The sequence below is a fragment of the Zerene cesonia genome, chromosome 11 (genome assembly GCF_012273895.1).
Source record: "Zerene cesonia ecotype Mississippi chromosome 11, Zerene_cesonia_1.1, whole genome shotgun sequence".
NCBI lineage: Eukaryota > Metazoa > Arthropoda > Insecta > Lepidoptera > Pieridae > Zerene > Zerene cesonia.
The window spans coordinates 10,360,917-10,377,380 of NC_052112.1; the positions used below are offsets into that span (position 1 = coordinate 10,360,917).

The 16,464-nt window shown below is 32.3% G+C and overlaps 1 protein-coding gene across 2 annotated transcripts in view; it reads left to right on the plus strand.

Moving 5' to 3' along the window:
• LOC119830115 (neuroligin-4, Y-linked-like) overlaps window positions 1–16,464 on the plus strand; it is an 88,094-nt gene that overhangs the window by 43,407 nt on the left and 28,223 nt on the right. The window contains exons 3-4 of one of the 2 annotated variants that reach the window (XM_038352976.1): window positions 1,508–1,663; window positions 10,978–11,175. In XM_038352976.1, the coding sequence (XP_038208904.1) occupies window positions 1,508–1,663; window positions 10,978–11,175 (354 nt within the window). The remainder of the gene's footprint in view (window positions 1–1,507; window positions 1,664–10,977; window positions 11,176–16,464) is intronic. The other variant, XM_038352977.1, reaches the window with a different exon arrangement.

The following is a 16,464-nucleotide window of genomic DNA, read 5'->3' on the forward strand; positions in this document are numbered from 1 at the left end:
TAAATGTTATTTGCAGTTAACAATTTTCTTTTTTCTTTATTACAATATTTATGGCAAGACTAGGTATATATAAAATTCCCGTGTCACATATTAGTAACCATACTCCTCCGAAACGGCTAGATCGATTCTCTCGAAATTTTCTGTACATGTCGGGAAGGTCTGAGAGCAGGCAATATCAATCTTCAATCAATCAATCAAAATTTTTATAACCCTAAATGATAAGAAAAAGGCGGAACAGCGTGTGCCGGGTCAGCTAGTTTTAATATAAAAAGCAAAAATGCATCTCTGCAATAAACACCAATAAACACCTATTCAGACCATACTAAGAAGCTGACGCTAGTCCAAAAGCATTTAAGGCAATGCACACGCGATCACCATCAAATCTGTTTAAATTGGATATTATCTGATTCAAGCCATTTATAATCCAGATCCAAGCAAATTACGCCTAAATAGCATATAAATTATCCCATTACATATCTCGATATATAGTCGGAGTTCATGAATCGCTTTTCAGCAAACGTGAGTGAGGTAGACATATTATTACAATAAACGGATCAACCTTTTCTTAACAATTGTTAGTCCACTAGCGTGAAGTTTAGGGCGGCAAAACCTCAATAAGTATATCGACAATGTATTGAGACGAATTTATTATTGTATCTTTTGGGGTTTGAATTGTGTAGTCAATGTAGGTATAGCAATTGTAGCGACAAATTTCTAAATCGCGCAAGCAAAATTTTCTCGCTACAACATATAAACAACTTTCCAACATTCAATCGGAGCCGTGCATGCCGGCCAGTCGAGGAATTCCACCTTCCTTCCTCAACAGTGGTGACCCCGACGTGATTATGTGATAAGGAATTTGTTTGACTGTGTTTGAAGCAATTCTATTAAAATACTGTTAGATTAAATATCCCTACTAGTATTATAAATTTGAAAGTAGCCATCTGTCTGTTTGTATCTTCCTCACGTCTAAGCCACTAAACGGATTTGGATTAAATTTGGTAAAGAGATAGTTTAAAACAGGAGAAAGAACATAGAATACTGTTTTTATCTCGATAATCCCAAAGAAACGGGAACAACGCGGCAGAAACCTCAAACTATCTATTTTTCCCTCTGACTACGCGCACAGAAAACTACTTTACTAAATATGGGTAAATTATTCCCATCAAAGCCTACATTTATAAAATATTAGGATGAAAACAACCGCCTCAAGGTTGGCTTTTATTTAGAATAACGTTTCATTTTGCCCCTCAAGGCCATTCGTACCCCAAATGAAGCAAAGTTAAACCAGTGTATGAATAAATTATATTTTTAGTATTTGCACGCCGGTTTTTATTTGATTTTTCTGTGGGTTTAGTGAACTTTTTATAAATATACACTGAAACGTAGCATTATTTTGTAGTGCCTTTTGCTAAAACATGAAATCTTGTAAATTCTATACTATACTATCTGGCTAAATTTGGCCCAATGATAATTATGATGATGATTAATTTACAATTCCCTCCAGCAGGTGTACGCGACGCTGTGGCCAGGTACCCTGTACTGGTATTCGTTCATGGAGAGAGCTATGAATGGAGCTCTGGTAACCCCTACGATGGCACTGTACTTGCATCATACACTGGCCTTGTAGTAGTGACCATAAACTATAGATTGGGGATACTTGGTGAGTAACAATAGTCCTTTATAATCTTAAATCTTATAGTATTCACAGGTGATTATAAAGTCTGCATTGTATGTATATACAACCTCTTTGTTTAATGGTGGAATTAAAAACAAACTATATAGTATTGAGAATTCTTGATACTTTTCGATAAATGATCTAACCAAAAATATATATAGATATATGAATTGTTCTAATAGTGTGTTCGGTGTAATTCATATGATAAATTGCTCTGTGTATTATAAATCCTATTCAAAACATGTTCCTTTGTATACTTTCTTACTTCCCTTGCATATGTATACTGAAATACATAGTACCTGGATGGCCGAGCTTTGCTCGGTACTTTTTTTTTTAACTTTAATTATTCGCCAAAAAAATAGTATTATTATTCGCCAATAGATGTCAGGAAGAGTCATAATAAATTGGGACTACTCAAACGCCTCCTGTTTGTTAAAAAAGTAAGTTTAAGTCGATAAAACACGAATATGACATTTTCTAAAAAAGACTCCTAGCTAGATCGATTTATCGCCCCCGAAACCCCCTATATACTAAATTTCATGAAAATCGTTGGAGCCGATTCCGAGATTCCAATTATATATCTATATATATAAAATTCTCGTGTCACAGTTTTCGTTGCCATACTCCTCCGAAACGGCTTGACCGATTCCTCTGAAATTTGGTAAGCATATTGGGTAGGTCTGAGAATCGGCCAACATCTATTTTTTATCCCGATATTCCTACGGGATACGGTCTTACGCGGGTGAAACCGCGGGGCGCAGCTAGTATATATATATATATATATATATGTATACAAGAATTGCTCGTTTAAAGATATAAGATAACATCAAGTTCAAACTCCCTCGTTCAGACATTAACAAAACCAGCAATATCGTCGAAACTCCATTCCATTTCTTGATGGATTTACAAATACTTAATATCCACAATGCATGGCCAAACGGAATTGGCAACTAGCACCAATTGCGTTTGCAAATCTTCATCACCACCTAATCACTACATCGCGTGTTTCGATCCCATAACCCTCGGAATGACTGTCTTTATTGCTGTAATCATTGGTTTTTGTAAACACATTTACTGACAGGCCTTGTGCGATTGGGGAGGTATTTTCTATTGAAAACACGAGTAGAGGTAATCGTGGTAGATTGGATCGAAGCAAGGCAAGGGTCTTGAAATACATATAAATTTTCATAGAATGTTGATGAATGTTTTATAATTTACTGAAAGAATTTAATTGCTCCACATTCAGTTCATTCAGTTCTTTTATGAAGTAGGTAGAATATGGGGAAAAGAAAGTAGGTATATATTTTGAATGACATTTGACTAATTGATTTTCTTTTTGTTTAGAATTGTTTTAAGAGCTAATAGCAGTATTTCCAAATGAAACCAAGCGAAGCGAAGACAATATTTTACTTATATATACTTTTATAGTTACATTATATAAAAAGGCATTTATACAAAATAATTAATAAATCCGACTCATAAATTAGTTAAAACAGAAAATCTTCAACATCCAAGAATGTCTCGAAAAACAATATTTTTGCAAAACTTTTTACAAACTCCGCCGACTTTGAAAGTTATCTACAGCGTACCTAATAGTCATTATTGTTACGATCGATACAAATGGATTTTAGAATATTCTGGAAGTGGTTTAGATATAAGTACAATAAGAGAAGGCAAATACAATATTTAAATGAAGGGAAAACCTAAGGTGCTTATTTAGCACAAAAACTCGTGGAACGTAAAAAAACATTAATAGAAGACTGCAAATAACGTTACTTATAAATTTAATGTTATTTAGTATAATTTATCAACAATAGGTTTTTTTAGTGTACTTTATCAACAATAGGTTTTCTATGCATTTAGCTCTCAAAATGTCTATCCTCCACCAACTTCAAAAAAGAGGAGGATTTTTTGGGTCTGTTACCTCAAAACTTTTTAACCTTTGTGAAACGATTTTCATAACTTTTTTCTTTGAAAGCTCGTTGGTGTAGTTCTGACAATTTAAAGGGGGTTCTGTTTTTAGCTAATAATAATAGTTGCTAAACAAACCCGCTTAGTTATTTCACTTTAACATTGGTAAATGATAAGGGCAAATTCAATTAAAAATCTATAGTAAAAATAAATTCGATTTACAACAGACTGCAATTAATGTCCTGAACAAAATAATAACTGGGAATTTATATTTTTCATTTTCAAAGAAGAACTAACAGACGCGTCGTCTGATGATAAGCGACAATCTCTGCAAGTGTTCATAGCGATTATTTAGAGATGAGTTACCAATATAAAATGCCATCGAGATCCCAAGATTTATTTTAAAACAATTGTAAAATAATAACGTATTTTACAAAAGTCCTACCTATAATGTTTAAGTGACATATGAAGCTGAAGAGTTTGCTTGTCTCATTGATTGCGTTAATCTCCAGAACTAATGGATTTAAAATATTCTACAGGTAACGGAGCGTCACCCTGTGGATTGATATTTACTGTATTATTATACATACACCCGTATATTTTGTAAAAATACAACCAGACGCAACGTCTATATACAGTTAGAGACATGTGTGTTGCCAGCCTTTGAGAACATGATATGCCCTTTCTTGATGGTATCCCCGTCAATGTAATGATGACGTTTCATTGTTTTTAGGATATTTCGTGCGAACAATATGTACGCGCTCTCATTGTCCGATAACAGTATCACGACAAAAATATTAATGAAAAGCGACGCTACTCAATTATAACAAATACCTCCCGCTGAGCCGTGCCTAAAATCATCTCTCATCAGAGAGTAAACATCTAACAGGAATTAACTTTTCGCAATTCTAACAATTTGGTATCCAAAGAGCTCAAACGGCACTTAAAGTCATTTACTCGAAATTAAATTGCCAGTAAACACGACACCTAATTCCGAAAACGTGGAGACATTGAATTTAACACGTCCAAAGTGGCCCTTAACATGAAGGAAATGTTTTTCTGTGAATATTAATCTTTTTTACTTCAAATTGTTATCCGTTTATGGTGATATGTAAACAAGCAAGTAGCGTTGTGTTGGTGTGATGTTTTTGGTGTCCAAACAACCCACTTCGGGAGTGGCATACTCTTCTGCTTCTAGACAAGAGAAGTATATATTAAAGTCAGAATCCGCTTTAGGATAAATTTTTTTCAATATTTATCTTAGTATATTTTCTTGTGTTTGATTTCACGCGAGTATTATACATTTAGAAATTAAAAACTTTTAACGGATTTTAAACGCGATTTATTCATTATATTATTAACCCGACGTTTCGAACACTTTACATAGAGACATACAGTAGTTAAAATATTTATCTTTTTCAAATATAGTAAAGGCGTCAAAAGTACCGTACTAAAGTAACTTCAAAAACGATGTTTTTTTTTTGTTTTATTATGAGCAAGCATTAAAATTCTTTTAATGTATCAGTTTATTTTTTTTTTCATTATAAAACTCCTTCACTTTTAGTATATTTGTTTTCATCGTTGTAATTTTGTTGTTTGTAATAAACTAGTTTGATCCAACAGCTTCACTATCGAGGTACAAAAACAATATCTATCTATATAATCTGCATCTGTACCAAGTTTCATACAGATCCGTTCAACTGCTTTTGGGTGACAGACTTACAAACATACGTCCACAATTATTCAAACTTTTTTGTTTATAATACTTGTAAGATAAACATCACAAATATGTAAATATATATTATGTATATAAAATAACAACTGATAATACAGATTAAGATTAATAAACATGTAAAAAAGGAATTCCTAACGCATAAGCTATTTATTAAAATTAAATATATCCTTTCGATACTACACTTACTCGGGACGTCGGTTAAAAACGTAAGAAAACGCAACATTATTCATGTTCAAGCATAACTTATAAAATAACCTCGATCTACATATTGCAGCGTGCGTCAAAAATGTTTGAACAAACAAATGAATATTTATGAGGAAGACATCCGACGAAGCGTAGAAAAACTAGTATGAAAAAATGGTGAAATCTTATGTCCGATTTAAATTTATAAAACTTAAAACGCTTTTTATTCAAGTAGGCTGTGTACAAGTACTCAAATCAAAGAGATACTACTGTTGAGAGGCGCCGAGTTTTGCACTCAGTAGAATATGGTATTAAAATTATTCAGAGGTCACATTATGTTGGAATATTGTGCAATGTTTTTTAGTTATTTTGCAATTTTAACCGGCTATAGTGCATATAACCCTGATGAAGAACGACTGTAAATTAAAATAAAATAATTATTTTCCTCTAATTGCCCTCTTTTATCATAATAATAAAGTGATAGTATATTTTGTTAAATTATGTATTTGTGTTACAGTTAAAACCCGTTTTCCCCAGTTAAAAGTAGTTGTGCTGGAAAAATTTGATTTATTTTTAACAGTGTTTCAAGCAATAATACAAAATTACAGCTGGATTGGAATTTTTGTACTTTTGCATGTCTTAATTGATCCGACTGTAACTCGTAAATGTTTATAGAAAAGCATAGATGACAAGCGTTTGCTATTTGTCTACTCCTGTATTTCGTCCTCATTGATGGCTATTTGTTCTTCAAAATATGTAATTAATTTAAAATTCCGAATTGTATAGAAGCATGGCATTTTTATACCGATACGCCCGACATAAATAAAATATTATCCCTCATCTACAATTAGCATCGATCGTCGATTATTATATATTTTCGATCGATCTTTGCACGCTCATGTGATATAACAGCTCATATTATAACAAGAATTCGATTGGTTATTGACAAGCTTTTCTCAGAACATGGATTGCTAGAACAATCTATGATAACAGTAACCTCAGGAGCTAGTTTGTGTAGTTTTTATTAACAGAACTAAACTAAACATTGCTATCTTCTAGCCATTCTTTGATAAAATTATTATTATACATTATGTACAATTAAAAGAGACAAGCTGTGCCTATCGCTAGCTGTTATTTCAATAAATATTTGAAATCGAGTTTGAAAAACGGCGTCAATTTCAAATTTGGAACTGAAAAAAGAATCATCCAAATATTGCGTTGTTTCTAGAAAAATGTCCAATTTTAAATTAAGAATTTCCATTTTTGAGCATCAAGCTTAACTAACTGTCATGACGGAGTCAAGGCACAAAACGCCCATTCGATCAGCTTATTACAATTCTGAAATTGTTTTCAATCGAAGCATGAATATTAATTTGCACAAAGTTGTCGGCGCAATTTCCTCACTGAATTTGTATTTATTACCAGCAAGTAATTGAATATTTCCGCTCGAACCTTCTCAATAATTTCATTAATAAAATTATGACATGATATAAATTAGTCGAGAACAGTTAACTGTTTAATCTGTTATGATTTGTTTACTTTTATTAAAAGTGTTTAAATATTGCTCGCTATAAATTCGATGAAAATAAGACACCTTATCGCGCGTTTCACTTACGTATCAAGACTTTAATAATGAAATAATATTAATTAATTGTTTAAGTTCTATAATGTTTTCTAGCTGAAGAATTGTCTTCAAACAATTTAATGTACTACGTATTTATAATCTACTCTTACTGAATATAGAGATTGAGAGATTATTAAGTAAATTGTATAAGTGAAATCAGATGTTTGTTAATTTTTATCACTTAAAAATACAAAAGCTTTTGCATATGTAAATATTGAATATTTACTTTAAATTCATAGCTTATATGGAAACGTCCTTTTGGAACAAAACTTCAGCATGCAATTGAATTTCTTGATAAAATTAACTTGTATCTCAAAGAATCTCTAGACGGGCATCCCTTTGACATGGCATAAGTTATCCAAAACTTCGCATAGCTGACAAAATTCGAGGGAAGACTCAGAAATTCCAGGTATTCATGTGGGCGAAATATTTTAAGTGTCCTTGCGTGAGCTGTTTTTATTAATTTAGCTGAAAGGAGGAATTTCATAAGCTATAAGAAATATTGCTAAACTTTAGGCCTTTTTAAAGGTTATGTGTTGTAGGAAAATTTTAATGTAGGTACATTTTATTTTAGGTAATATCTATATTTATACATGAGAATGTTAATGCTGTCAGAATGTTGATTGAGAATAATGGATGTATTACCTGGTGAAAAATAAGAGTCCAATAATACAAACTTAATGGTGCAGTTGCATTTATTATAAACTTGGAGGCTTAGACACAATTTACTTGCACTATAGTTGTGTGAGTTTAGAACTGTATGGACTCAGAACTGATACTACTACATGATACAAATTAAAAAAAAAAACATAAAGTGAAGACAAATCGGGGACACAATCGACCTATATTCGAATGTTGATACACTAATAAATATCATAAAAAATTTGATAACATATGCTGCAGAAATTGAAAAATCTTTTTGAAAGCCCCGTTTCCTTTTCCTCACCCTACCCAGTCCGTTCCATCTTTCCATATCCCTTATTACTTAAAAGCGAACAACGCATCTCAGAGGCATGGGCGGTGGTGATCGCTTACCATCAGGCGAACCATCAGTTCAGTTGCCCGCTATAGCATAAAAAAAAGAAGAAACAATTGTAGATATATCTATTATATAAACCGCATAGTAATCATGCTTCAAATTTAGAAGCAATCTGGTCTGTGGTTTTGGTAGACCGGTGTGATCCATTTCATGATGGAGCATGGTCAATGTTCTGTATTATACAAATAACGCTGTAAATACCATTAATTTAAACAGCTCCCATTTGTCAAGCGTCTGCATTAATAATATTTTTGCAGAACATTACAGTCTTCGTTTAAAATAAACAACTGTAGTTACACAATGGCTTACGTTTTGCTTTAATGGATATTTCCGTGAAAGCTATGCCAATATTATTTACCATTTTTTGTGAGATGTGTGATTAATGTATCTTTACTGATTTTGAAATTATTTTTTAAGTTTTTGTTGATTGCGGTGCTTGACTAGCTTAGATAACTTTAATGATTGAATTTAATGATTATTTGATTGGAGTGGTACACAGTGAGAAAGAGTAAATAAAGAAGTAAAAAAATAAAAAAGTACACAGAAAAAAATGGAACAAGAAAAAACACACTATTGTCCCGCTACAATCCAAAAAAGTACCTTTTTGGATTGTATTACTACTCGCCACCTCTAAATAGGTTGCACTAAAATCATATAAGCATACGTTATATTATTATCGTTACATTAGGAATTTTTAGGTGAAAGAATAACAAATTTCCATCCATACACACTATCGGGATTATTATATTAGTACAAAAGGTAAATACATAAACTCAAATTCAAACACCATATGCTTCCTATGGTTTTGCAAATTATACTGAGAAAACTCACTATTAATAAATGCGCTACTAAAATTTACTCCAGAAATAAAACCTCACTCCCAGACCGCGTCTAAATATTTTTCTTCTTTATCAAGCATTAAAGAGATAGCCATAAAACATTTTCATAAAGCGCAATCCAGCGGAAATTAAAATCTTCCCAAGGTACTGTGTTAATGGTTTGACTTTAAATCCGTGACCTGAATGCAACAGATTCGATTCCACTGTCGAATATTAACTATGTAGCAATTTGACATTTGACACAAGTTATATTATGATGTTTCTACATCATAATCACTTGTCGCGAGATTCAAGTACTCTCATTTACTTGGTTTGAATTATTATATTATAATTTAAAGATAATATGAAATTGTTCACAACGACATATTTTAATTGCTTGTATAATCATATTAATTTTTTTAGAACTAGACCAAATTTAAATGGGATCCTGTAATCCCTGTGGAAGGGCACTAGCTTTCAAATAAAAAAAAAATTAAAATCGGTTGAACCAATCGAAAGTATTAATGTAGCAAATTCAAAAAAATACAGTCAAATTGATAACCTCCTGACAACAACAACACACAACTCCTGACAATAACAACACACAACTCCTGACAACAACAACTGAGAACTGAAACTTTAGATCACTTTTACATGGAAAAAAGAATCATTGATCATCTTTAAAATAACAACAAAAGCGTATAAACCAAAATGATATAGATAATTCTATGCTATGATATGATCATCGAGTCGAAAGGAGTTGAAATATCTTTAAATAATGGCTCATTTGGGAGTAGCGAGAAATTGGTAAACATATAAAATTATATCGATTAAATAATTAGAATTTAAGAAACTAAGAAATTCGAAAATTCAGTATATTAAATATTACATTAAATATATTCTATAAAAATATATTACATCTACGAAAAATGTGGTAACTTTTCCTTCAATATTCTAAGAAGATGTTATTTAATAAAATATAATAGTTTAAAAAAACTATAAAACACGCTTTAACAAAAATCATATTTTGCAAATTGAAAACTGGAATAATTTTATCAAATTAGTGTATTGTCATCGGTCCTCAATAAATGTACAAAGTTTGAACGAAATCTGGCCGTTTAAAGTGGGTCAAAATCGCGCCCAAAGAAGTCAGTTACAAACAAACAAACATACAAACAAACAAACATACAGGTGAAGCTAATAAAAAGCGTGTAAAAATAGTCACAAACTTTCCATAATAACGTTAAAATTATAATATAACAATTGGATTTACGTTTTCTCGCTTCTAACCGACAAAACATTTTTAACTCAAATAAATCCCATTCTGAGATCCAAAGTTTTCATGTAATTAGTATTTATAAATAACGAAAACTTTTGTAGAATACCACAGAAAATTCACAAAGAAGTCTGGACATGTACGAATTGGTGTGTAAAAGTACATTTGAGTATGAAAATTATAGAAAACTAACCTTACACACAAAAGACTAGAAACTTCCGAGTTCCGTTAAATAACCATAGAATATTACTCGAAGTTGTAACGGTATTTTTGTATTTATCGAAATAATTGTTTGTGATAATCAGCGTCTACTGAAAAATCAATGTGTCAAATCCCATACAATAAGCATCAAATCTCATTTATTAATGTTACTGATAAAGGATTTCTCACAGTAGCCGGTATGCGTGTTTCCGAAAACGATAAAGAATAAATAATTTGTATGATTAGAGGTAGACTCTCTAATTATTATTATTCGATAATGCTAGTCTTAATTATTACATTAAATAAACATTAATATTAAACGTAACACCATTTTATTTCATCGTGATTATAATATTCACATGCGACGATCAAATAGTTATTCCTTCCCAACAAATCTATTAGATACTGAAATATATATATTCATCGTTTTAGGCTTGAAAAAGTTTTAAAACAAATAACCTATGCATGTTGTAGTATCTTTTTCTAAGCGACTTTTTCTAACTTCCTCACAGGTTTCCTCAATCCCCGTTCTGATGACTTCCCGCGGTCTCCAGCCAACTACGGGATTATGGATCAAATTGCTGCTCTCCACTGGATCAAGGAGAACGTGGCTGTATTTGGCGGGGACCCCACGAATGTCACCTTGATGGGCCACGGAACTGGAGCTGCGTGTGTGCACTTCCTGCTTACCTCTTTGGCTGTACCAGAAGGTAAGTGTATTGGAGTATTTATATGAATTATTATTATTATTAATTTGAGGATAAAATAATATTATTTCAAAAAGCCGCAGATCTTGTCTGAGTATGTGTTTATATTAGTCGTTGCCTCATAGTTTATATCTCGACTAATATTGTTATGAAAAATAGCTAAGGAATAGAAAATACGAAATTTGGGCTATTCCTAACCACATATTATTTTAATAGGCTAGTTTGTGTCCTATATGTTTCGGTATCATTTCGACTTCAGTTCAAAATAATGACTTCCACAACAGTTCAAAAAGATCCACAAAGGTACTCCTGTATATTTTGTGGGAATTGGTCTGAATTCGACTTCACATAAGTCTTTTGACTCGCCGAATAATCTCAATCGAAGCAAGCCAACTGTAAATGTTACCTCAAGTGAAGGATACTATTTTGTCGAATAGTTAAATAGGTCAAATATACCGTGGGAATTATTTACCGGACCGTCGGGTTTTAATACTGGAGTGCTAACTGACAGCCGTCTGACTTTTGAGTAGTATATTTCAATACTGTATTATTTTCTATTCATTTCACTGTACGCTGTTATTAGTTTCAGCTGTTTGTTTATATGTAACCGATTCCTTTACACCCGATTTTGATCCATTTTCAGCGGACAGATTTCATTAAAAATTTGTATTCTTTATTTGCATTCTGAAGAATAGATGGCAACACAGTAATTTCATGCTTCTTAGTTTTTTGAAAAGTTTTTTTTTATACTGTTACTTCAGTTTACATATGATTTGAAATGTAGTCAAAACACATGAAACGTAAATTGATAGTTATGGAAAGAAAGTCTGTTTCTTTCTTTACAGTTTCTCAACATTATCTTACCATTACCAATCTTATGTATACTACATATAATAATAGGTATACTTTTCGTTTCATGCTTATTGTGCATCTCGCTTATGGAACACAAAAACAATTGAAACGCGGAATAAACACGTGCATCGCATTTTCCAACACAACTTCCCGAATTATTTTGTTAACTTAAAAAACAATAGCTGCCCCGAATATTAATTGAACATTTACTTAGGTTACGCGTCTGCTAAAACTCCAAACCGGGTCAGGTTTTAAGAGCTGTCTTTGCAAAATGTTATAAAGCTCAAGTATAGCTGAGTCAAGGATATTTCGGCGCAGAATTTTAACGTCGTGCTCGGCGAACTTTCGAAATGCCAAAACAACGGCTTACCGGGGTTTTTGATGAAAGTTCCCATTTTTATAACGGGGCCGTTGTGAGTTTTTAAGGATAGTATTATTGTTGCGAAATTGTGCATCCTCGAAATAAAAAAGCAATTTTTTTTTAATTCCGTTTGATACGGGTTCGTTATGTTGAATTCAATTTCAGAGGTATTATTTTTGAGTCTACAAGTGAGTATAGATTTATTTGGTACGTATTGAATCGCTAAATTCAAGTTATAGGTCTCATTCTGAGATATATAAAGAACTAGCTGACCCGGCAAACGCTGTTCTGCCTCTCTCTTATCATTTAGGGGTATGAATAATAAAATAGATGTTGGCCAATTCTCAGAACTACTCGATATGTACACAATATTTCGTGAAAATCTATTCCGCCGTTTCGGAGGAGCATGGTAAGTAACATTGTGACACGAGAATCCTACTAATATTATAAATGCGAAAGTTTGTAAGGATGTGTGTTTGTTGCTCTTTCACGCAAAGACTACTGAACCGATTGAAATGAAATTTGGTACGTAGACAGCTGGACAACTGGAATAACATATAGGCAACTTTTTATTCCGATATGCCTACAGTTTACGGATTTACGCGGGTGAAACCGCGGAGCGCAGCTAGTTTTATATATGTCAGCGAGAATTTGACTATTTTAATCATTTTTTATTTATTGAATGTGAGTTTATAGTATATACAATAGGTATAGTTTTTATTCTCCTACGTGACTGTATGTTCTTACTACTAATATTAGAAACGCATAAATTTGTATGTATGGACGTTTGTTATGTATATCACCAGCAGAGTTTCAAGTGTTTATTTGCGAGGTAGCCCATCTGCTTGCTCTGCCATAAAAAAAAAGAAATACCTGGGTTATGTGTTTAGTTGCTAATTAGATGCTTTTTGTGTGAATAAACACTGGTAGCATTAAAATTCGATGTATCTGGACAGACAGGCGGACACATATATACTAATAGCAAGGGATATTGATCGTGCACTCCGAGATATTTACACACACACAAACCTAAGTAAACAGTGACTTGTTAGTGTTTGTAAATATGATCCTCCCACAGTTATCCTTTAGCTTATTAACGTGACTCGAAATGTTTGTTTTGGTATAACGTTTAAGCGAGCCCTCTTAACTTTGAGTTATATATCGTTCGATGAACAAATATACGGAATATAGCGGAATATAGTTGGTGTATATGGTTTGGGATTTTTAGGGAGTTTTTGTTGGTTATGAAGATAGAAAAGATCAAAGGTTAGAAAGAGGATGCAGCTGCGTATATTTTTAAAAGGCATATGTCCATCTGAGAATTTCATAAACGACACAGTTACAAACAGATTGATCACTATACATTGCTGGCTATGCACAGGTTCGATCTTGTACTAAGCTCGCGATCGCGCATTGTAGAGCGTTCATTGCGAGAGTCGTGAGTAAATAATGGGAGAAAAGCGGACAGATATTCTAATAGAAATCAAGAAATATTTCCTTTCTAATTTCTTATCCGTTTCGCGGCTCATTATGTGCTAATTTAATAATGATAGTTGTACCCGAGAAACGTTATTTTTCAACATCCGTCATCACACATATTATTCTTTATGTATGAATGTTATGTTTTTAATACGTTATTAAACAAGTATAACTTTCATAGAGACATTTCACTATTGTTAACTATAAGTCAGAATATTTTATCTCAGTTATTTACTTTCCGTTACACCAAATGTGCCTTTCAGTACTCAATTATAATGTTTTATGTTTATATGTTGTATGAAACAAATAGAACGATTTATAAAATTGATTTATATTTTAATTTTCGACAGTGTAATTTAAACCAAATTGAAACTCACCTCTCTTAAAAAGAAATGTTATTGGATAGTGTTTATTGCAGTCATACAGAATAGCTTGATTTGCTTGAAACAAGCCAATGCTATCAGTTTTTACAGCCATTCATTTTCATAACAACGCAATCGAAACATGAATATTCAATTATTTTTGACTATCGTGTTCTTGGCCGCCTTTTGTAGGTTTTATTTTGTGTCCATTAATATGCAAATCTTGATGATTCTGTCGATTCTCTTTGGGTTTACGAGTGGATTGTTTATGTTCAAACTAGCTTATCGCCCTCGGCTTTGCCCAAGAACTTGTAGGAGGAGATGGACAGACCCGGGGTTTTCCCTCTTGGTCCTATTGGATTTTCGGGATAAAAACTATCCTGTATCCTTTCCCGGATCTTTAACTATATCGGCACCAAATTTCATTTACCAGTTTAAGCAATTTTCACGTCTATTCTTATCTATATCCCGAGCTTTTTTCAAGTCCATCCACGTGTATGTTTAACATTCAAAGATTGTTTTCAATTTAGGAACGTTCCAGAAAAATTTGTGTTTCTTTAATAAAAGTCATCAATACAAGATTATTGTGGTTTTGGTTCATTACGGGTAACGCTGGTTATTGTTTATTATATGCGTTTCCGTGGTATCAATTCTCCAGTAAACATGTAACGTGTATACTTGTGGTAGGCACAATCACCGTGTAACGTCACCAATTGCATCAACAATGATGTGTTACGTCATCAGTTTCTTGCTGACCTTAAATTATTTGTAATTTAAAACATTATTTAGATGTATAAAACATTTACAAATGCAAGCAAACTGTGGAGCAAAATATTTATTTCCTCTATCAAAACTGCGCGTAATAACGTCCTAAATTTACTAGCACTAAAGTTAGAGATCGAATATAATCGTAAAGAGGGATAAGTAATTTAATAAATACATAAAATTCTAAAGTAAATAACAATTGTTTTCAATGAAATTTTCGTATTAGAAATAACATTTGGTGATGGAACGAGAAAAACAATAATTTATTTATCCGCAATCCAATTTTATTTGTTTAGGAAAAAACCAATAAATATACATCTATATAATTCCACGAGAAGCCTGGCAAACAATCTTTTATTTCAACATCGAATAAAGAATGTTGCTTTTCTAAGTTATTTGATTATATTATCATAAATATAGCAAACAAACAGATGATAAAAGTGTTTTACACTCATTAGAATTAGTATTGTCCTTTGAACTACATAGTGATATCAATAAATCTACAGAATGAAGACAAAACGTTAAAAACATAAGCATTTTTCACTGAACAACGGTAACGTTTCTGCAGATCGCATAATTCTATCTCATCTCAGCTTAATTTGCGAACTGAATTGTAAATTTGAAAGCATCGAACAAAACAGAAATTGCAGGACATTTCCTTTTATACTGCAATTGTATCGGGAATGCTTCTAAAGGTTCATGAATTATGACACACGATCTATTAGGAACCATATTGAATAACGTAGTTTGTTTATGCTTAATAAGGTGGACTTTAGAAATATGCGTGTTTTCACTGATAGTGAATACGTCTTTACACCCACTTATACCTTTTATTTTTCATCCCACTGAGAAGTCACAAAAATCTATTTTTTATTTGTTTGTTACCTCATAACTTTTTTCTGGGAGCACCTGTTTTTATGATTTCTATGCATTTTAATTTTGATCTAGTTCTACCAATTTAAAGGCAGTTGTTTGTCTTTTTATAATTTATTAACAAATTGTATTAACGAAATTCCAGAGTGGCTCTAGCAGACCAAGGCATTTACCATTTCTTTATAATTAAGATTGAAAGTATAAAATTTATACGACTACTTAACAACAGAGGCGATATCCCAAATACTTAACTCAAACAAAACCCTATCGATTGAACTATAATAAATCCGAATAACAAGCAAGTAATTAAGTTATATAAACTTAAAAGCTAACTTGAACTTCATGTAAATAAGTCTTATAAACAATATACTCCTCTAAATTCCTTATAGAAGGCTACTAGCTTTTTGCCCGCGACTTTGTTCGCGTATACCTTTGATTAAGCGTTGATATGTTAGTTATTGCGTCAGTTTTCCTCTTTAAATAGACTAGCTGTTCGCCCAGCTTCGCCCGTGGTATATATACAGCCTATGTCACTCAGTGAAGTTGCAGCTTTCTAATGGTGAAAGAATTTTGGAAATAGGTATAGTCGTTTTTGCGTGA